The 22,336-nt window shown below is 38.2% G+C and overlaps 5 protein-coding genes across 9 annotated transcripts; 4 read left to right on the plus strand and 1 right to left on the minus strand.

Moving 5' to 3' along the window:
* The first annotated feature begins 224 nt into the window (after positions 1-224).
* On the plus strand, positions 225-3,296 carry LOC125195265 (ARM repeat superfamily protein). The gene is made up of 2 exons (XM_048093441.2): positions 225-2,102; positions 2,904-3,296. Exon 1 carries the CDS (start codon positions 380-382, stop codon positions 2,057-2,059), a length of 1,680 nt encoding a protein of 559 aa, XP_047949398.2. The 5' UTR covers positions 225-379; the 3' UTR covers positions 2,060-2,102; positions 2,904-3,296.
* Positions 3,297-5,851: 2,555 nt separating this feature from the next.
* On the plus strand, positions 5,852-8,218 carry LOC125193914 (plant UBX domain-containing protein 4-like). The gene is made up of 4 exons (XM_048091853.2): positions 5,852-6,333; positions 6,663-6,957; positions 7,506-7,601; positions 7,710-8,218. Exons 1-4 carry the CDS (start codon positions 5,894-5,896, stop codon positions 8,091-8,093), a joined length of 1,215 nt encoding a protein of 404 aa, XP_047947810.1. The 5' UTR covers positions 5,852-5,893; the 3' UTR covers positions 8,094-8,218.
* On the minus strand, positions 7,758-9,712 carry LOC125193915 (uncharacterized protein At4g08330, chloroplastic-like). Of its 2 annotated transcripts, XM_089057525.1 has the most exons (3): positions 9,562-9,712; positions 8,909-9,042; positions 7,758-8,834 (listed from the first exon to the last, which is right to left on the minus strand). In XM_089057525.1, the coding sequence occupies exons 1-3, from the start codon at positions 9,642-9,644 to the stop codon at positions 8,719-8,721; spliced, it is 333 nt and encodes a 110-aa protein (XP_088913651.1). In that variant the 5' UTR covers positions 9,645-9,712; the 3' UTR covers positions 7,758-8,718. The 2 variants fall into 2 exon arrangements, with proteins under 2 accessions (XP_088913651.1, XP_047947811.1); XM_048091854.2 differs by having other exon boundaries at positions 7,758-9,042.
* A 1,182-nt stretch (positions 9,713-10,894) lies between these two features.
* LOC125192565 (chromatin remodeling protein EBS-like) lies at positions 10,895-13,936 on the plus strand. 4 transcript variants are annotated; one of them, XM_089069614.1, is made up of 6 exons: positions 10,895-11,329; positions 11,649-11,773; positions 11,981-12,323; positions 12,405-12,473; positions 13,236-13,374; positions 13,660-13,762. In XM_089069614.1, the coding sequence occupies exons 3-6, from the start codon at positions 11,998-12,000 to the stop codon at positions 13,693-13,695; spliced, it is 570 nt and encodes a 189-aa protein (XP_088925740.1). In that variant the 5' UTR covers positions 10,895-11,329; positions 11,649-11,773; positions 11,981-11,997; the 3' UTR covers positions 13,696-13,762. The 4 variants fall into 4 exon arrangements, with proteins under 4 accessions (XP_088925740.1, XP_088925739.1, XP_047946135.1 ...); XM_089069613.1 differs by lacking the exon at positions 11,649-11,773 and having other exon boundaries at positions 10,899-11,329; positions 13,660-13,754; XM_048090178.2 differs by lacking the exon at positions 11,649-11,773 and having other exon boundaries at positions 10,901-11,329; positions 13,657-13,787.
* Positions 13,937-15,792: 1,856 nt separating this feature from the next.
* Positions 15,793-20,155, plus strand: LOC125196694 (Lycopene beta/epsilon cyclase protein). Its single transcript, XM_048095304.2, has 18 exons — positions 15,793-16,063; positions 16,282-16,399; positions 16,508-16,695; positions 16,798-16,905; positions 17,062-17,126; positions 17,289-17,394; positions 17,472-17,555; positions 17,857-18,003; positions 18,074-18,202; positions 18,290-18,357; positions 18,476-18,509; positions 18,754-18,838; positions 19,006-19,073; positions 19,144-19,257; positions 19,343-19,378; positions 19,457-19,543; positions 19,612-19,703; positions 19,947-20,155. Exons 1-18 carry the CDS (start codon positions 15,950-15,952, stop codon positions 20,041-20,043), a joined length of 1,740 nt encoding a protein of 579 aa, XP_047951261.1. The 5' UTR covers positions 15,793-15,949; the 3' UTR covers positions 20,044-20,155.
* Positions 20,156-22,336: the final 2,181 nt, after the last annotated feature.

Genomic DNA, 22,336 nt, shown 5'->3' on the forward strand with positions numbered 1-22,336 from the left:
TCTATAGACCTCATAATCTTTAGGCGAATAAATTAAACTTTAATTATTACTCCGTATATCAAAATTTGTAATACTTATTATTTTAAAAATATAATATCCAGTAAGATAGTAGTATAACCTTGAATGACGTTGGGACGTTGGCAATAAATGTGAGTCACACTTAAAAAAGTGAGTAAGAAACATTCATATTACAAATAGATTTTGACAGGTTGGCATGAGACAGAGAAATAAAAGACAGTTTTAGTAGGGATTGTAGTAGTAGTAGTAGCCGACCGCCTACCCCTCCTCTTCCCTCCTTTTTTTTACCAGTCTCCACACCATTTCCCAATCCCATTCTCTCCTTTTCACAATTCCCTCCGCCAAGCAAAGCAAAACACAGATGCCCTCCTCCGCCGCCGAAACCCTCCTCTCCATCTCCCTCCTCCTCGACCGCCTCCTCCCCGCCTCCCTCTCCGTCTCCTCCTTCTCCTCCCGCTGGCAAATCATCCGCTCCAAACTCGCCTCCGCCAAATCCCTCCTCTCCGAAATCTCCGACTCCCCCCACTGGTCCGACAACCCCCTCCTCCTCACCCTCCTCCCCTCCCTCCTCTCCACCCTCCTCCGCACCCAAACCCTCTCCCACCACTGCTCCCTCCCCTCCTTCTCCGGCGGCAAGCTCCTCATGCAGTCCGACCTCGACATGGCCTCCGCCTGGCTCTCCCGCCACACCAACGACCTCGACCTCCTCCTCCGCTCCGGCGTCCTCCACCAGTCCACCGCCATCGTCCTCTCCCGCCCCGACCCCAACCACGACCTCGCCTTCTTCGTCACAGACCTCTTCACCAGGCTCCAGATCGGCGCCCTCCACTTTAAACTCAAGGCTCTCGATTCGCTCATTCACCTCCTCTCCGACCACCACAACTCCTCCGCCGCCGCCGTCGTCGCCAAAGAGGGGAACATCTCCTGCTTGATTTCTCTCCTCGATTTGAACGCTCATTTCTCCATTCGAGAGCTCGCCGTCGTCGCCGTCTCCCTCATCGTCTCCGCCGGCGATTTGCCCAGGAAGTGCGTGTTCGAGGAAGGGGCTTTAGGTCCCCTCCTCAGGATAATCGAATGCGGCACAATGCCGATGAAGGAAAGCGCTGCTATGGCGGTCGAATTCATCACCGACGACCCTGACAACGCGTGGGCGGTTTCCGCCTACGGCGGCGTCGCCATTCTCGTTGAATTGTTGAAATCCGGCTCGATTATAGCTCAATCACACGCCGCGGGTGCAATTCGGAACATTTCCGGCGTTGAGGATATCCGAATTGCTTTGGCGGAAGAAGGCGCAATCCCTATTTTAATGCAATTGCTCATTTCCGGTAGCCAATCGACGCAGGGGAAAGTCGCTAATTGCATTTCAATCCTCGCCTCTACCGATGAGAAATTCAGAGGGCTTTTGTTGGAGGACAAAGGATTGCATCGATTACTGCAGCTCTTCTGCGGTTGCTCCAACTCTGAAACAATGGAGCACGTTTTACGCTCGATTTACTCCCTCTCCGTCTCCGATTCCGGCTACAGAATGCTCTCCGGTTCGACGGCCTTCATCATACAGATCGCGGAGCTCGTGAAGCACGGCAATGTGATGCTGCAGCACATCTCAGCCTCGTTGCTCGCGAATTTGGCCATCAGCGACGGCAACAAGAGGGCAATCGCCGGAAGCATGGGATCACTCGTGAAATTGATGGAGTCGGTGAAGCCGGACGGGATGCAGGAGGTCGGGGCGAAGGCGCTGCTGTCGTTGCTGACGGTGAATTCGAATAAGAAGGAGTTCGTTAAGGATGAGAAGAGCTTGATGAGGCTGGTGCAGATGTTGGATCCGAGAAATGAGGTTGTGTCGAAGAAGTTTCCTGTCGCGGTGGCGGCGGCCCTTGTGGCTGGAGGGAGCCAGGGGTGCCGGAGGAGGCTTGTGGCTGCAGGGGCTCACGGGCACGTGCAGAGGCTCGCGGAGATGGACGTGCCCGGGGCAAAGAAGGCGCTGCAGAGACTCTCTGCGAATAGGCTAACCAGTATCTTTACTAGGGCTTGGCGGGACTGAATGGATCGATCGAGAAATCTAACCGATTTTAAGCCATTGAAAGGTATACTAATAATTCTTCATGAATTTTGTTTTTGTTTGAGTAATTTTTTGCTTTTTGTTTTATGTTCTTGCTTTAGTTTATGTTTGAGTTGTGAATTTGATTTGATTGGTTTAGAGGTGTTCATTGTTTGTTTGTACTAAATTTGGGGATAGGTTGGTAGATTGGAAATTTGGAATGATATAAGAATTGAGATCCAACTTGAATAAAGAATTGGGAAAGAATTGATTGAAGCAAAAACTAGATCATGAGCTTATTCTTGTGATAAAATACTCTGACAATGTTTTGAGATAACATGGGATTCCCACATCATCCATTTCTTGTACATTTTCAATTCAAGAATTTATTTATTTTTTCTTGTGCTACATTAATTTACATCCTAGAACAGAAGTTGGATGATTGTTTCATTAAAACAGGCAAGAAAGTAGTTGGTGGTCATAACCATTGAATACATAGGAGATAAAAAAAAGAAGTAAGTAAGTTCACATGATACTTGTAAGTTGGGGGCCAACCAAAAATGTGATACCAATGCCAGAGTGAGGGCCTCTTTAATCATCCCAATCCCCAACTGTTTGTAGTGATTTTGCTCGATTTCTAGAAGACGAACATGATTGAGACGTTGTTGTAGTGGTGGTGGTGGTCGACGGGTCGTGGCTGCGGGTGTTTTTCATATCTAGACACACTACATTAAAAGTGTGACACATTTGATTTTCCTCATCATATACAAATGCTATGATTATAAGCTCTCATTTTCCCCAACACTCTCATCACTGCTGTATTGGTTATGTTTCATCATTTCTACAGATTGCTGATGGAGTGAGGTTTACCTTAACAGTCGGAGACGAAGAAGGTCTCCTTAGGCAACAAACGTAACCGGAGTACGCCTGAAAGCGTATGGTAGTTACATACTGTAATATATGGAAGAAATTGAACATTTGGACAAAAAAAAAAGAAAAAAAATGGAAGAAGGGTTGTTTCTAATTTTTTTTTACTATGGCATGGATGCGGTTATTAGGGAGTATCCTTGTTTTAATTTCTTTTAACTTTTTAAATTATCATTTTATTAATTTGGTATGTATATTTGAGTGACGCAGAGTGTGCTGTTTTCAATGGTTTTCACTCTGTAATTCCTTTGTTACTCTGTTTGTTATTGTACATTTCTTCACGCCTGTAATTTTAATCTTTTATTTTATATTATTTCGGTGATGACTCCAATTTTGCACTAATTTATTTTACTATATTTATTTGTAATCTCATATTTTAGGTATTATTTTTAAATTAAAATACGAGATTTGAGCCGGATTTTTTTGTTCCCTTTATTTGAGACTTGGAGAAAGGGAAATAGGTTCATCACGAAGGAGGAAGCAGCGGCGTGATGTAGGGGAAAAGTAGACTTGATATTTTTCTTTTATTTCTATATATAATCTGTTATCGATGGAATATATGAATCTTTATTGAGATTATATTCTTTTGATATTCTCCAGTCTTTATCGATAAAAGTAGTTGAACAATTGATTGTTTTTTTCAATTACTCCCTCCGTCCATGATTAAGAGTCCCAATTATAAATGGCACGGGTTTTAAGAAATGTTAAGAAAAGTGGGTGGAAGAAAGTTAGTGGAATAAAGGTCCCACTTGTATATATTAGTTTTAAGTGATATGTGAGTGGAATGAGTCAGTGGAATGTGAGGTCTTTTTACCATTTATGGTAATTATGAACCGGGACTCTTATTCGTGGACGGACCAAAATGGAAAAACGGGACTCTTATTCGTGGACGGAGGGAGTAACAAATAAAATTGGGGTTTACCGTTTAGACCATCTCCAACCATACATCATATCCCATTTTTGGTGTAAAAAACATCTCCAACCATACTCTAAACCCAAACATATTTTTGGGTTTTTCTATGTGATAACACCAAAATTAGAGTAGAACACCAAATTTGGGTATCTACTGCAAAAAATTTTAAGATTTGCAAATCACTCCATATATAAAAAAAAATACGTTGTCTTTCTCTGCAGCAAGAAAGCATGCTATTGGAATACTTGTTTCTTTGGTTTGGTAGTAATGCTGCAATGGAATGCATTATTTCTTTTGGCTTGGCATTCGTTATTTAAAATTATTTATAGTCAGGTGAGATTCATTAATTATTTAAAATTAAGAACATTTCAAATTAGTGTAAGTTTTTTAATGTAAAGTATATTTAATACTATTAATAAGAAAATTAATTTAATTTTTTAATATAAATAAGTTATTGAAAAAGTATTGTGGGTTTGATGTGTAATTTAAATAAGTATGTGAGTATAATTGAAAAAGTATAAAAAGTAGGAGAAAATAGAATATTCTTTTGGGTTTGAGTTTGATGTAAATGATCGGAGTAAAATTACTTTTGGTGTTAACTCATACTCAAATTTGGGTTTGAGTTTGGTGTAAATGGTTGGAGATGACCTTAGTACTCATATTTTGCAACGGAAGTTGCGTATATATCTGGCATTCCAACGCCAGGCCCAATTTATTTTAATCAATGAAACGATACTTCATCTGTCTCATTTAAAAATATTTTTTTTAAATAGAAATAATTTTTTTTCTATTCTTCTCTGCTCTTACTTTTTTTTCTTTAACCCACAAAACAACACCATACAAAATCTCTTGCCGAAAAATAAATATTTCATATTTATTGGGACGGAGGGTGTATTTTCGATCTAGACATGGTTGGACTAATAATTTTGGTCTTACCAATCATTCTTGTTATGGTTGCACTAATAATTTTGGTCATACAAAGTAAAGTAACAATCATGAAACAGTGCCTTCTTTAAACAACCACCTCTTGTATTATTGTTTCTGGCTTCATATATATACACATACTCAAAAAAACTTATGGGATAGTGGATACGATTTGGATCAAATCGAACCAAATTATAGTCGTTGTTTAATCTATGAAGCAATAGTTAGACATTGAATTGATTTAAATATCTAGCCAATTAGAAACTTTAAGAAAGATTACCCCCTATGCAAGTGGACTACACTTGGGCACAATTTAAATGTGTACGTATTACTCCCTCGTCTCATTGAAGATGATCTATTTTTTTTTTCTTTGTCCCAACAATTGACTCATTACTTAAAATAGAAATACATTGTATCTCTAGTTTATTCCCTTTACTCCTTCCATTTAAACACGCAAACTAAAGATATAAAAAATCTCTTGCCGCCCAAGAAAGGAAGGAATCATCTTCCTTAAAATAGAATATAAAAATTTCTGGATTAGTATTCAATTACTAACCATTGCTTACGCAACAAAAATTATTTTATGAAATTTTATAATTTTATATCATGTTCATATATTTTTTTAAAAACATGTCATAATAGTCTTCGTATATCATTATATTGATATAATGACATAACTAATTTAACTTTAATATACTGCACTATTTTTAATAAAATAAATTAGAAATTATAATTAATAAAATACTCTATTCGTCCGTGATGAAGAGTTCTATTTAGTCAATTGATTAGGAGTCCACTCGTGATTAGCGGGGGTACTATTTATCTAGAATTTTATTTTGAAAAGAAAATATAATTGCAATTCTGTTTTGAGTATTCTCAATATAAACACACTTATAAGTAAAATGACGTCACATTTGACTTGGAAATCGGAGCTTAGGTTAAAATGTAATTTTACCCCAGGAGTTAAAAAGTAAAAATTCCAAGTCGCAGCTACTGACAGTTCCAGTCCATATAAATCCGAACCAAAAATTCCTCAACAAGAAAAGAATCAACCAAAAAAGAGCGCTCCAACAATGGCGAATCAGTCGCCGGAATTCGCCGGAGATGCAACTCTCGACGGCCACCCTCATATTTCCCTAATCAACGCCTTCTGCGAGATCACCGCCTGCCCTTCCAAATCCGAAGCCCTATTTTTCCTCGAATCGCACAATTTCGAAGTGGACGCCGCGGTCTCCACCTACCTAGACGACGCCAACCCCGTCGAGCCTTATTCACCTTCGGAGTCGCTGTCGCCGTCTCCTTCCCGGTCGCGATCCCCATCTCCGCCGCCTGCTTCCCGCTCCGCCGCTAAAAGTGGCGTTGGAGTTGGTAGTTCCGCTGCTGGAGGCGCTGGCGCTGGCGCTGGCGGCCGAATTAGGACTCTCGCTGATCTCAATAAGAATCCTACAAATGAGGAGTCTGATAGTGATCCTGATTTTGATCCTCAGGAATACTACACTGGCGGAGAAAAGAGGTAAAATATTGCTCCTTGCGATGAGTTTTGCTTTATTTTCATATGGTATTTGTCATGTCGTAGTTTACAATTTAAATGATCAACCAGTTTCATTTTGCAGTAAAGAAATTTTGTTATGCATGATAAGCTCTATTACTATCATGATCATACCCTAGCCATGTGATTATTTGCTATCTAGTTTACAATTTTACTGATCAAATACTAGATCATTATGTAGTGAATAAATTGTGTCTATAAATTCGATTACGATCAAACCCTAGCTTGTTATGTAATGAAGAATAAAAGATACTACTCTGTTCGATATAGCTAATGCTATTGTTTGCGATTAGTGGAATGCTTGTTCGTGGTCCACCTAAGCCGAATGATGTGGATGCCATATTCAATCAAGCAAGACAGTCAGGAGGTGTAGAAGCAGCAGCTGAACATATCTTGCCTTCTTTGAGCTCAAGAAGCTTTGCTGGGACGGGAAGGTTACTCTCCGGGGAGGTTTCTTCTGCTACCCCTGAGCCTAGCCTGCCTCAAACTGTTGTTACCCACAACATCACTTTTTGGAGAAATGGATTCACAATTGATGATGGGCCTCTGAGGAGGTTTGATGACCCTGCAAACGCCTCCTTCTTAGAGGTATATTGTTGTACTTTTTGTTCATTTGATCCCAAAAATTTGTTTGTAGAAACTTAATCTTGATGTGGTCACTCCACACTCTGTTTCTAGCTTCTAAAGAAACTTAATTTCTTTTAATTCTCTGGTAGCTAATATACTTTTAAATCCATCTCAAAAGTTTGGTATTCGTATTTTCTTCATTGAGATGCCATATCGTATCATTGCTCCAAGTTAATTAATCTTGATATGATTCACAATCTGTTTATAGCTTCAAAAGAAACTTGATTTCTGTTTTTTTCTGGTAGCTATTATGCCTTAAAATCCAGGTCAAAACTTTGGCATTTTTCTTGATTAAGATGCCATATTTTATCATCAGCCTCTGCTTGAAGATTGTTTCTACTTTCTTTTGATGATCAGTTGATCACCAGAAATATTCAGTTGTATTATATTCTCGTATATCTTAGGCTCAGGATTCCTTGTGTCGTTTTAGCTCTAGTTCACTGACACTTTTCTTTGTTAGCTTCCTAATGAAACCATGGTGGTATTTGTAAATATATATCGTGATGCAGAGCATTGCAAAGTCCGAGTGCCCAAGGGAGCTTGCACCGGCAGATAAGAGGAATGCTGTTCATGCTAATCTTACAAGGAGGGAGGAAGACTACAAGGTTTAAGCTCACTTCTAACGATCTAATACCAGTGTCGTTTCACCTGCAACTACTTCAATATTGCAGACTTTCATTTTCTTTAGTGTTGCTCATGCTTTTGAAATGCAGGAGCCACCAAAAAAGAGTCTTCCCTTCCAAGGAGTTGGAAGAACTCTAGGTGGCACCAGTGACACAGCAGCGCCAATGGAAGCGAGCAGCATTCATACTGTGCTGACTGCTGCTCCCACACCATCCCCTGGTCTGGTTGTTGATCAGGCGCAGCCTTCCACATCTATCCAGCTGAGGCTGGCAGATGGGACACGCATGGTTTCACGCTTCAACAACCACCACACGATCAGAGATATCCGAGGCTTCATTGATGCATCGCGGCCTGATGGACCAAGGACTTATCAGCTGCAATCCATGGGTTTCCCTCCCAAACAGCTCATTGATCTGGACCAGACGATAGACGAAACCGGAATTGCAAATTCGGTTGTGATCCAGAAACTATAGCCGGTAATTATTTGGTAATTATTTGGGTATATTATGTGAGAAACTGATGAAGTCTTATATTTTGTTGAAAACCAATTACTCTACATCTTGATTAGCCCTCTATATTCCCACTGGTTTCAGTTTTATTTGGGACTTCTTCTTTGCAAATTTGGATCTTCTACACTTCCCATGTGATGCATAAAATGTTTGCTAGACAACTTTTGTTTTAGTATAATATATAGTACTCCCTTCGTCCACAATAGATGTCACACTTTTCTATTTAGTTTGTCGCAGAAAAGATGTCACGGAAAAAGTTCTCTCACATTAATATAAATATATTATTTTCTCTTTCTACTTTACACACAACAATATTTCCTAAAATTATGTGTCATTACAAAGTGTCCCATTTATTATGTGACGGGGGGAGTATATATTTAGACACTCTGAATTGGGAAAAAATAGAAGCTATCTGTATTCGGTTGTTGATTGGGAAAAGTAGAAGTTACAAAACCTTTTGATGCATACTTAATCAACCAATTGAACAGTTGAGCTTGTATGATCATGGAATTCTTCAAATTTTGAGTCCAATTCATCACTGAGAGTAAATGCCACGGGTCTCAGAGAACGTATCTTGATCTCGTACATCCTACGAGCAGAGATCCCATCCCAAGTCATTGAGCCTTGCTTTACCAGTTGATACGGAGAGGAAGAAATGCCATCCTCCACATTCCGCGCCGTGCCAATGTAGCTCCGACAACCCCTACATAACAGCTTGGTTGGTCGTTGAAATAGCCTCCATGAAGGCAAGTAGGGTAGCCATCGGTGCTTGTTTATCTGTGTGAATCGGCTCTCATCAACAGAGAAGAAGGATATGACCCCTCGCTTCATCGACTTGCCGTACTCTGAATCGATCATTGATATGTTGCGGTTGCAAGAGTTGAGGTTCAGTTCGTACCCACACGAGCCACAACTGCCGCAAGAAAAAAAAAAAAAAAAAAAAGGGAATTGACAATTAACGAACTAGGATTGAGCATGAGAACTGGATCATCAACATAATATTATATTCAACGAGTACATATGCATATATATGAAAATTTGAATTCATTTTCATCACAAACTCACATTTTTGGACATATATAACTTTGGTTTAACTCTTTATCTACATATCAATCTTGATTCACCATATGGAAAATTACAGCATGGCTTACCTTCATCTAATTATCTAGTTAGAGAATTTCATTACATACTCCTCTTTCTTGTATAAAATCACACATCTTTAGTTCTTGAGATCACAGTAAGATTAATCCATGTAGCTGAAACAGCTCTAAACAAGAAAATGATAAGCTCAATCTCTCTATCAAGAATCTTTTATATTCAATTTTTTTTAATTTATAACTCATGGATACTTTTATAGAGTATGTGAATGAGCAAAAAATATGAAAAGGAAAGGAATTGATGAAGACGATGGGTGGGAAAGAGAGAGTTAAACCTGTAAGACACATGAGAGTAGGAATCAGATGATGACAGTTGCAGTGGCGGAGCAGCCTCTAGATCGTCGCTGCCGAAGCTCATTACTGTGTTGTTTTTGTGTGTGCAGTGATTGTGAGTGTGTGAGAAGAATATAGTACTACTAAGTAACGAGCTGTGAGCGGACAGCATCAAAAGGCTTGCAACGGTAACTACGTTGCCGTGATTTCCTACGCTGGTGTAGCTGCACCTAGAAATTGGATTTATTTTTTCAAAGAATTGACCGTTATTTATTTTTAAATATTTTTAGCAAATACTATCATTATGTTAAATAATCTGTTGTGAAATTCTAAGTAAATTGAAAAATAGTCTAAATACAATACCAAAATAATGTTAGAAGAGTTATTATCGCCTAAAATTAAATTAAACTTTCTAGTTTGTTTCGTATTTGATCTTTGGCTTTCGCAGATGAAAATACAAATACTACTATTTTCATCCACTAAAAATAGTTTTGGTGTTAAGTATGAAAAAAGAGTTATAGAGGTGAACAAAATCTATATAATTGCAACATTCAACTTTTGACTATGTTGTATATTTTGGAGATTTACTCTTTATAAATAACATTAGTACGCTAATTTTTTTAGTAAAATACATTTCATTGATTTATTAAATTTTTTTTAGTAAAATGAGCCTAATATAGAAAAAGAGCATTTATCATTTGAAGTGGTAAGAGCATCCGCAATGGTGCTTAGGTCAGCAATAGGCCAGCCATTCTCTCCCCTGCCACGTCAGCAACACTAAAAAATCCACCTGCCACATCAGATTTAGGTCAGCCATAGGCCAGCCGCAATAAAAATAATTCAAAATATACTACATTTACGGAATTAAATTTTCGACACATATACGGGAAAAATTCGTTAATTTTATTTAAATAAAAAAAAGTACATTAACTAAAAATCAAAAAAATTACATAATAAAGAAAAATCCGGACTTCCACACACGAGCCACCGCCCCACTCTACTCCTCACTAATTTATTAAAAAAATACATTAAAAAAATGTAAGTATGCCTTGAATCAGTTATAGTTTGCCGCTAGCCGAACGGGGGTCTCGCTGCCCGGTCAGCAAGTCAGGGGGTCAAGGGGGGCGACGCCCCCTTGCCATGGGGGTCCGGGGGCGCGGAGAGGCCCCCGGCCCGACGGTATGACATGTTTCTGTTTTAGTTCTTAATTTTGTATTGGGACTAGTTTTGTTGTCCATCGTTAAATGTTGTTCTTGTACCGAAATTTAGAGAGAGAGAAAATCGCGTTTATATAGGTTTTTTAAAAAAAAAAAAAAAAAAAAACATAATTTGGCGCTGGCCGATCGCTGGTCGATCGGGCTGCCACAATAGCGGCTAGCCGATCGGCTAGCGCATCGGCCAGCGCCCGCCGATCGGCCAGCCCACGCTGATCGGCTAGCCGAATTGCCGCTTGCCTATTGCAATGGTTCGGCTAGCCGACCGGCTAGCGCGACGAATCGGCTAGCCGGTGGCTAGCCGGCCATTGGAGATGCTGAAGAGTTAAATCGAAAGATCCATTGATCAGTTTAGGCAAAGACTGAACCCTTGTCGTCCGACAAATTTCACCCGTAGCCACTGAATTTCTCTCTTCAACACGGCAATTAGGGTTTCTGTTTCTCACTTCCCTGCTCAAAATTGGACCCAGTCCTTCGATCGCGATGGCGAAGACGAAGCCGGGGAAAAAAGACGTTGATTCCTACACTATAAAAGGCACCAACAAAGTTGTCAGACGTATTCCCATTTTCATCCCCTTTGCTCTATTTTTTTTATTCGTTTTTATTTCTCTTGTGTTTTAAATCGTCGTGTTGGCGGTTGATTAACATGATTTTGTACTTTTTGTATGTTGAGGTATCAAATGTGGGGTTTTGGGGCTGTTTGTTTTGATGTTCGTGGCTCATGTTTTGTGTTGCTAAAAATGTTTTTTTTTCTTTCTATTCCTGAAGCTAGGGAATGCTTGTTTGAGGTTGATTAGAATTTGGAATTTGGAATTTGTTTATAATTTTGTTAACTAGCTTTGGTTAAACAACTCTGTTTTAAGCTTCTTTATCAGGTTTCTGGTTGGTTACTTGCAAGTTTGAAATGCCTAAATGCTGTCATTTTAACTTGGTTTGGAGCCGGTTGTTTGTACACGTGTAACCGGGCAGCTCAATGATCTCAATTCGAACGGAAACAAAGGTTTTGGTGCTGTTTCTAACTCGTTTTCTTGTCCTAGGAAATGTGCTTGAACTGTTTTAGTTTTGAATATGCGTGTTTTCATCCACCTCGGCCACTTTAAGTCTAGTTTTGAAATTTTGAACTTGATGGTTTATATATGTTGTGTCTTGATACATTCATTTAGTATAGTTTAGTTGATGTGAACTGAAATAAACTGGTGTTTGTCAGCTGGAGATTGTGTGTTGATGAGACCGCCTGATACGGACAGGCCACCATATGTGGCACGAGTCGAAAAGATTGAGGCTGACCACAGGAGTAACATGAAAGTGCGGGTGAGGTGGTACTACCGCCCTGAGGAATCAATTGGAGGCCGTAGGCAGTTCCACAGTTCCAAGGAGCTATTCTTGTCGGACCACTACGATGTACAAAGTGCTCACACCATTGAAGGAAAGTGCATTGTGCATACGTTTAAGAACTACACCAAGCTAGAGAATGTGGGGACGAATGATTACTTTTGCAGATTTGAGTATAAGGCTGCTACTGGAAGCTTCACTCCCGACCGTGTTGCTGTGTGAGTCTCAGCTATTAAATCTTTGATGATCAGTTATTTTTATTCTATCTGTTTATTTATTTGTTGACTTTGTTTCTCAAGATATTGCAAGTGTGAGATGCCTTATAATCCAGACGATCTCATGGTGCAATGTGAAGGATGTAAAGACTGGTATGATATATATCCTACAGTTATTTTTCTTATAATGTAACATTCGTCTGTGTATTTGAGGGTCTCTGAGAGTAATTTGTCTTCTTCACAAATTCGGAACTTTCAACTCTTCCCCCTCCCTCGCAAATTCATAACTATCCATTTATGCTGCCAAGTCAAGGTTCATCATGTTTGCCACTTTGACCAGTCCAACTAGCTGTATTTCACTAATTTTACGTTTATAAGAGATAATCGAAAATAAAAGGGTGTTTTTCCATAAAAGATCACCCGGATGGCCTCCTTAGTCCATGAATCCTCTGTGTCTAAACCGTTATTGGCCTTCTTCCCTGGGTATATTGTTATGTCTTTCTCCTATTCAAGATATATTTGGAGTTTACAACAGAGAGGAACATGCCTCTACTCAGGAAAGGCAGTCCAGTTTGGAAAATTTTGGTATAGTTTCTACCATCAGAGGCAAAGATCTCATGCTAGAAAAAATCAGAAATATTTACTGAGATATCACTACAGATGTGTGGTTTGAGCGATTTTATTTTTAAATTCTGGTTAGTTAGTAGTTGTAGGTATATTGTAGACTAAAGAGAGCCAAATTGGTGAGTACTTTCTGATGCTCATGACACACGTTTTCCATACTATTTGATGTTTTCTATTTCTTCGGCCAACTTAGAACTTGTGTTGTGTTGGACTGAAGATTATTTTCATGTGGACGTCATTTCCTTACATCCCTTTGGAGGATATGTTTCTGATGCTTCTTTCCGATTGAAGGTTTCATCCTTCTTGTATGGGCATGACTATTGAAGAGGCAAAGAAGCTGGATCAGTTCATGTGCTTGGATTGTTCATCCGACGATGATACCAAAAGGTCTTTGAACTCATTTCCTGTATCACCAGCTGCTGAGACAAAGGTGAAGACGTTTTCTTCTCTTTGAGCTCATTTTTCTTCTTACCTGTAGCAGTAGATGCCTCTACCCTAAAATTTTAGGCCATGGCTGTTAAAAATGATGGTTTCTCTTGAGAAGATAATAATAGGAGAAACAAAAATCATGTATATCAAAATTTTGTGTTCAGGTGAATCACACTATACTTGTGTATTAGATATACACACATCACACACACACTCTCTCTCTCTCTCTTAGTGGGATCAAGATAAAGTTTGGAACTCTTTTTACTTCGTCTCCTCTGTGCAGTAGCTGCGAGGACGAGGGATGATTTTCTTTCTATTTTGAGACACAACATACTTATTCAAGTGGGCATCTTTAACCCCTTCGATGATAATGAATTGTTAGGTGGAGGCGAAGCGAAGAAAGAGGTGAATGAGTAGTGCATGAGTATGTACGAAGATTTCTTGCATAGTAGTGCACTATTTGTTGTTGTACCGTGGAATTGTACAGTGCAGAGAGAGGGAAAACTATAAGACAAGGCCTGAGGCTTTTTCCTAATTTATGCTAACCTAGTTTTCATCATCTATTTATTGTGCAGACTAGTAAATTAGTACTACTACTACTACTCATTATTGTTGTTATGTGCGTGTACAATTTCCCTTAAAAAACATGAAATTGTTGATTAAAACCTGTCGTTAAACCTAGTTTTCCAAAAATGGTAGAAGTAAAATATTTTAAATGTGTGATTTATAATTCGTTATGTTTTCTGATGTGTATGTAGTGTTTCTAGTTTTCAATCTCCATGTGTTCCTGCAGAGCGGAATGTAAGGGTGGATTGCTTGTTTTATCTTGTCTGGTTTAACATTGACAAGCTCAAGCTCTGACTCGCATTTTGATTTTTTACCAAGGCTTGAGCTCTATTAATGCTTATAGACTTGGGTTTGAACTCGATTCAGTTATAGCCCTAACGCGAAAGAAACTTGTGAAACTGATATAGGGTCTAGGTGATCGTTGTCCCTACAGCTTCCTGCCACATTTCCTTCGCAGTCATGAATGTGCGGCCATCGTCAAAGATGGAAATCGGAAGCGAAGGCGACTGGGTTTGTGAAAGGGTGAAGGGGATTCCATATTGTTGAGAAAGGGGTAGTTTCAGGAATATTTCCATTAAACTTGATCACTGTTTGAACCAGATAAGGTAATCACAACATGGAGGCTTAGTTAATATGCCAAAGATTGTATTCTAGAGAGAATCAAGATCATCGACATCTGCTAATCATCACCATATGCTCGAAAGCTGTAACGTTCTTAATAGAAAATTAGAAATCATTGAAGAAGAGATCAGGTTCAGGTAACGAACAAGGTCTCGCCTGCAACGAAGCTCATGTAGCTTTTGCTCCCTTCGGGCACCACTCTCACTTCCCCTTCCTCGATATAAAGAGCTGGTTGACCTGCCAGTCCCATGGAAGCTGGCACTTGCTCGTCTTCCATGCAGACCATCTCGATACACCGAGCTCTGTCAGGCACTCCTTGACACCTTCCTCTCTACCTTCATGTAGTAGAGCTCCTCCAATGGCGTCTCCACCTTCATTGCTCGTGCGGGCTGGTACTGCCTCGGGCCAGGAGCAAACCCTTTGTGCTTTTTGGCAGAAGACAAGGAGGGTGTTAGCATTGGAGCGATGATACTCCTAGCCATATTTGATGATCGTATAACCACTTGCTAATTCAGTGACGTGCAGAAACTGCACGAAAACACGAGGATTGAGATTATTTTGTTCTTTCAAAGCATACAACGTTGTTAAACAAGGGATGCACTACAAATTATCACCAAAATATCATAAATGTATGGAAATAGAATTGTTCGTGTAATTATGCAATCTTGCATTGGGAAACCATTCTATTGTGCATATATCATAGACCAAATTAATGTGTTAACGGATATCACATTTTAGGAGTAATTCAAAAGCAACTTTGATAAGAGAGATAATTTCCCAGATTGTTTTTATTAACACAAACTTTAAACGCTAAAAAAACTTCATCTTACAGAAAAACTATGCAGTGTATCCACAAAGAGGTGAGAAAATCTATTTCTTGAGCTTCGAGTTCTCATTATTGCAGAAAATTCCTCTAGTTTTCTCTGATATGCAGAACATCAATATTGACCATAAATGCTAAAAATGGGCTCCTCAATTATACTTTTTTTTTTTTTTTAATTCTATGAAACACAAAATAAGATACTCCTACTATTTTTTCTCTTCAATCAGTTAAATAATCTTGGTTAAAAAATAATTTACTTTATAGTACATAAGTTTTTTGTATTCAACTCAAGTCCATTTTTTTTTGTTACTAAACCAATATTGAATACAGTTTCCACATGAGCCTATTTTGGCGGTAGATTTGACGTTACTGCATGTAAATAAACTATATCGTCATTATCAATTTCCTACCATAGACAGATAGACTATACCAGAGGTCGAGATCACTCCACAAGGAGAAGGGGAGAATTGGGCACGTATAAGCTCCAAATTTCCATTAATGGCTTTGCTGCAAAAATGATACTAGAATCTTTGTAGCTGAAAACCCAAATTTCAAACTGGGAAAAATGATGGTGGTGCAGGTGAGAAATGGAGGCTGGCCTTTTGCAGCTCCTTCTCCGCTCCCAAAACCTAGGAGATTTCAGCTACTGGCTCAAGCTTCTATTCCTTCAACAACCCAAGTATTTTCTTCTTCTTTTTTGTTATTATGTACTTCAAATTTGTTCCCTTTTCACCTCTCAATATTCAGTACACAAAGCCAATTGTAGTACTAGTAATTGGGGATTCTGGGAATTGCATTTACAGATTGATTTGCACCTTAAATCAGACCAATTTTGATTCTTTTTGTGTTTCTGAAGAGTGCCCTAATCTGAATTTGGGTTTATTTTGTTAATTTTAGAGGATAATGGAGAAATTGCCAATGAGTGGGGAAGTTGGTGGTGCTGGCGGTGCATATTCATACAATGCTTTAAAAAGATTGGATAATTTGTGGACTAGCATTTGCTCTGCTTCATCAGGTTTACTTTAATTATATCTCAACTTCTATAGTTCCAGTGTTTCCTTAATTTCAGTTTAGGGTTTGAAATTGAATAGAGAGGATAAATGTCCCAAAATTTGAATTTCAGTTGTGCAAGAACCTCAGCAAGTAGTTTCCAGTGTTCCTGGTCGGTTTCGAGAATCAGAGATGTCTGAGAAGTGTGGTGATGTGTTTGATGTGGTGGTTTGTGGTGGTACATTGGGGGTTTTCATTGCTGCTGCTTTGAGCTCTAGAAGCCTTCGTGTTGGGATTGTCGAGAAGGGTATACTCAAAGGGGTATTGTGGTTTCTGCTGGCTTTGTCATTGGATCTTTGGAGGAGCGAATGAGCTTAAAAAATGGTAGCTAACTCTTGACCATTTCCCTTTTGTGATGGCCAGAGAGAGCAAGAATGGAATATATCCAGAAAAGAGCTTTTGGAACTTGCTGAAGTCGGTGTTCTAACAGAAGACGACATTGATTGTGTTGTTGCAGCTAGTTTCAATCCCGTATGTTGCTTCATCTCATTTGTTAGTTTTGATCTATGACTTTCCTTAGAACGAGCATGAGAAATCTAAGATCAAAGTTGGATTCATCTCGCTGGGAAGAGGTTTCTTGTTTTAATATGACGTGATTGATGCCTATCGTTTCTATGACTTTGGCAGAACAGATGTGGATTCGAAGGGAAAGGCGAGATTTGGGTTGATGACATTCTCAATCTTGGTATTTCGTAAGTTTAGTATGAGTTACATTAACTGCGTTTAACTCTTTATACAAAAGTGAACATAGGCATCTCTTATGCAAAGAACATAGAAGTCTTTACGTATTGAAACCGTCCAGTTCTATTAAGCCGTATATTTGTATAGTTTATACTTTTTCATATAATTTGTAGGCCTGCCAAGCTCATAGAAATCGCAAGAAAACGGTTTGAATTCCTTGGTGGTGTCGTATTGGAGGGTTGCAGTGTATCGAACATATCAATCTACGAGGATGCATCTGTGAGCATATACATATACCTACAATTTGAAGCCTTGAAATTGAAAAGAATCTGACTAATTTCTCTGTTTTTTCACAGGTGTTACAACTATCGGATGGAAGGATTTTATCTTCACGTCTCATTATTGATGCAATGGGAAATTTTTCTCCTGTTGTTAGACAAGTTGAGATACTATATACACATAGGGGAAGGTTCAAATGAGAATATGAGAACCAGTTGCACTGAACGTGTAAAATAACTCAACTGAACGGATAAAGTATCTGAACTGTGATAATCTTAAAAGTTATTTTAGTGTTCTCACGGTGCAGATACATTAAAAGTTCAGTGAAGTGTTCTCACATTCTCGCAATATGGAGTATATAATAACGTTATTCATTCATCCGAAGTGAAATTCATAAAGCTATAAGTTCATATGTTGATAAAATTGTGTAAAGCTTCATTCTGATGCATTTGAGTTTTACAGATTAGACGAGGAAGGAAGCCGGATGGCGTCTGCCTAGTGGTTGGCTCTTGTTGCCGTGGTTTCAAAGAGAACACCATGAGTGACGTCATATTCAGCAGTGCTTCAGCGAAGAGTGTTGGAAAGTCAGTAGCACAGTACTTCTGGGAGGTGAAACGAGCTTCCTACATGCACATTTTTTTTCTAGCGACTGTTTTGTGTAATAATTAGTCATTTCTAGGCGTTTCCTGCTGGCTCGGGGCCTCTTGATCGAACCACGTATATGTTCACCTACCTCAACCCAGAACCCGGATCTCCCCTGCTGGAAGAACTGCTCGAAGATTACTGGGAACTGATGCCAAAGTATCAAGTAATGCTCCTCATTTTCTCAGTTAGATGCCTGACTTTTATGTCTTAATAGCTCGACTCTCTTGATTCGTTTGTTTGAACTTTGCAGAATGTATCTCTTGACGATCTAGAGGTCTTGAGGGTGATATACGGCATTTTTCCTACTTATTGTGACAGGTAAATGTCTGCAACTAATTATAAACTATCAAAAATACAAGCCTTAGTACACAATTATGTGAATCTGACTAATTTTTGTTGCTGTTTTCTGCCTAACTCTTATGGATTGAACCAACAGCCCGTTGCCAGCTGCTTTTGATCGCGTTCTACAGGTCTTTTACCCACCATTTTTGTTTAAAAGTCAGTAAATTATGCTTGTCGTTCGTTGATTGCCCTGGGGTTAATAGCAGCAAAAATCACTAGTGTTTTCACATAATTCCTAATCCGACATGACTTTTAAACTTCACAAATTTTACAACACCTTCTGGTTTTGGGGCCTAAATTTTAATTCTCGTGTCGAATTTGCAATTGATTTTTGGAGCAACTAATCCTTGCGACTTAGTGTGATCTCTACAGTTTGGGGATGCAAGCGGCATACAGTCCCCCGTTTCGTTTGGAGGCTTCGGGAGCTTGACAAGGCACCTCGGAAGATTATCAGCAGGTTATTCGCTACTGAATAAATCAGCATTTTTCTTATGTACACAATGATTTTAGACAGCTTCGGATAAAACAAATGATCTGCATTTTCACCGTATTTTAGAAAAATATAGTTTAAGATGCCTGTTTATCAACTAGTTTTTATGTGTTTTTTTTTTATTGAGGTTTAAGGTATACATGAAGCAATCAACAATGATCTTCTTGATTCCAAGAGCTTATCGTTGCTAAATCCATACATGGTTAGTTAACTTCTTCTCTCCCTAGAAAATCTAAAACGGCTCGTGTTGATAAAATCTTTTGTTCCTGCAGCCAAACTTGAGCTCGTCGTGGCTGTTTCAAAGAGCCATGTCCGCGAAAAGGCACTCCAATGTTTCGCCTACTTTCATAAACGAGCTTCTTTATGTCAATTTCGCGTGCATGGAGGTGTTAAAACTACTCTGATAGTTGTTTCTTGATAGAAAATGTTCTTCATCGTCTCACATAATTGATCTTCGTGTTTCTCCACCAGAAGCTAGGAGATCCGGTGCTTAGACCGTTTCTTCAGGTCAGTACTGTCTCGTTATGCTCTACAATCTGGTTCGAGCCCAAAAAACTACTAAAATTGGAGTTCACAATTTTGCAGGATGTCATACAATTTGGCCCTCTTGTCAAGACATTAGGCCTAGTGATGCTATCTCGACCTCAAATCTTGCCATCGATTTTTGAGCAGGTATATCTCATTTTTCTTGAGAGAGAGATTTGAGTTCACAGGGAGTGCTTATGATTCTTGCAATGCAGGTTGGAATACCAGTGCTTCTTGACTGGTTGGGACACTTTGTGATGCTTGGATCCTACACATTCCTCTCTTCTTACGCCGACCCCTTGATTAGGTAATGAATAACATGTGGTTTTTAACCCTCCGATTTCCATGAAACGTAGCTCGAGTCTGATTTCTTTCTACCGAGACGTGCTGTGTATCGGCGGAAGCAGATTTAGGGGGCTTTCAGCACGCCTAACCAGTTTTTTTATTTGTTGTTTATGGCAAGAGATTTTCGATTTTAGCTCCCCCAAAATTGAAGGTGTTTCTGCTTTCTGGTAAACGTTTTGAGAATTCATTTTGAGGTTTTTTGCAGGCCATTGTTGAAGAGATTTCCAGCAAGAATGAGATATGAATGGAATCAGAAGCTTGAGGCTTGGAAGTATGGATCTGGTCTAGATTATGAAAATTAACAAAAAATGATCACATTTTAAACATATTTTTAGTAGTTTTTAGTGTAATTTGGCGCTAATGTCAAGAAATGCTGTTCTTTCTGTTTGGAAATTATATTGCATTCTCATCTTACTAGTTTCCACTAAATCATTAAATTCACATTCCATTAAAAACTAATTATAAATATAGAATCTAACTTTTTGTCACGTCTTTCTTTTAGTACAGAACTAAACAATATCTTAAAACTTGCATTACTTAGTCAAAAAATATCTTTATGGATGGATGGATATGTTAGTGTAAATTTTTGTAAGTGAGAAGTGTGGGAGATTTATAAAATAAAATACTAGTATGATTTTGTTATAATGAGGCAGTATTTTATATGATCTCTAATTTTATACTACAAAGGGAGGTGAGGCCAATACGCAATCAACTTTGAAAATATCTATGCAATGTAATTCTTTTAAATAATACAAATACAAATTCAGTGGTTGATAAAGTATGGTTTAGTCAATCATGTAATTATTTTTTTTGTCAAAAATGTCAATACAATTCACTAAACCAAAAAAAAGGCAAATTAGTCTAATCGTTACATTTCAAATATTCTTCCATTTCTCCCTCATATGTTCTCTAATCACATGATCAAGTATACTTTATTCTTTTATTTACATATACATAAACATACATGATCATTGATCAATTTAAGTTTTTGCCAATTAGGGTGGGGGAAAAGGGTGACATTTGAATCCATTATTTGATTAGTCAAATAATAAATCATGATTGAAAGAATAATACTTAAAGAAAGAAACCTTTTTTTCTTGGAAAAGGGAGTGTCATTTTTCTAAAGATGGCTCTTTAGACAATTAGACTAATGATGTCTATATTAGACTATGTAGACCAATTTTACCATATAGTGTGATTAATGGTATATGGGTTATTTGCAAAAGCTTTAAAAAAGTGATATTGTTGACTATTAAGTGAATTTCTAGTTTATTTGCAAATGCATACATGCTTTAGCATATTCGTAGCTAGTGTGACATCAAATAGATCTTGTATGTGTGCTAGAGTAATTACGAATTTGGTAGATGGTTGTATAAAATAATGTCTATTTTAAATATGGGTCCCATACAATGAGATGTGCTAATTGTTACAGTCACGATTTGTTTGAGTCTTTGAAATGTATAATTGGACAAAGTATAAATGCATAAATTAATTCCCGCCTCATATAATATTGATAATTAATTATAGTAACTTCTTTGAAAGGTATAAATGTGAAAATGTGAAATATTGTCATTCTGTGTTTGCATTTGTTTTAAAGATGGATTTTTTCCAGGTAGGAAACTGGAAAGCTCAACTATAATTAAAATTAACCCAAGACGCAAATACATATACATATTCTTAATTAAATTCAGCAAAATTTATATCAACAAAAAATTCTCATGTTTAAATGTTAGTGAATAGATACTACTCCATACTTGTCTATGAAAAATAATTCAAATTTTCATTCTAATACGTCTACCAAATTAACAGACATTTTTTCGTGGCAGGAGGAAAATAAATAAAGTTTGTTAACTAAACCTTCCATTTCAATACATTTCTTCTATTTATTTTAAAGGAAGAAGTATATATCTTTACGTGAATCTGAAAATTGTTGCAATAAGCTCGCTCAATTTGAATACAAACTCAAATCAATATTTGATAGGTAGCTAAAATATTAATTCTTTGTAACATCAAAATATATACAAATGCAAGGAAATGTATAGCATATAGTATGTGATATATCTATACGCAATCTGAGTATCTACATAGAAGAAAAAGAAAAAAAGAAATCATACACGAACAAACTTACCCTGAAAGCTTGAGCTCTACTAATCGATGGAGATGGACAAGTATTAGTTATACGATCGAGCATGAGAGAATATATAGAGCCATTTAAGTTGAGCTGTTTATATATCGGCCGACGTCATTTATTATGGAGGTGATTGGATCCTGTAGGAACTCTACGTTTCTCCGAACCAAATTTATTTGCCAATACTTGATCACGAGCTTCGTTTTTGTAGAAAACTTGCTCGGAAGCAGGAGATGCGTCGGCGACAGCACGGAGCGAGAGGGCGAGGGAGAGGAGGAGGGTGGCGGTGAATACTGCTCCTATTATTTTGAAGATGTGGTGAATTGTCATGATCGATGTAGTTGGGGATTTTGATTTATGAGGTTATCACTTATCAAGCTTGTATATAAAATACAATTTCCGTTGCTGAATTTTTTGTCCTTATTTTGTCAACAAAATGAAATTGTTACTGTTGTATAGTATAGTAG

Source organism: Salvia hispanica, chromosome 4, assembly GCF_029641045.1.
Source record: "Salvia hispanica isolate PSC_SH4W2 chromosome 4, Shi_PSC_v1, whole genome shotgun sequence".
NCBI lineage: Eukaryota > Viridiplantae > Streptophyta > Magnoliopsida > Lamiales > Lamiaceae > Salvia > Salvia hispanica.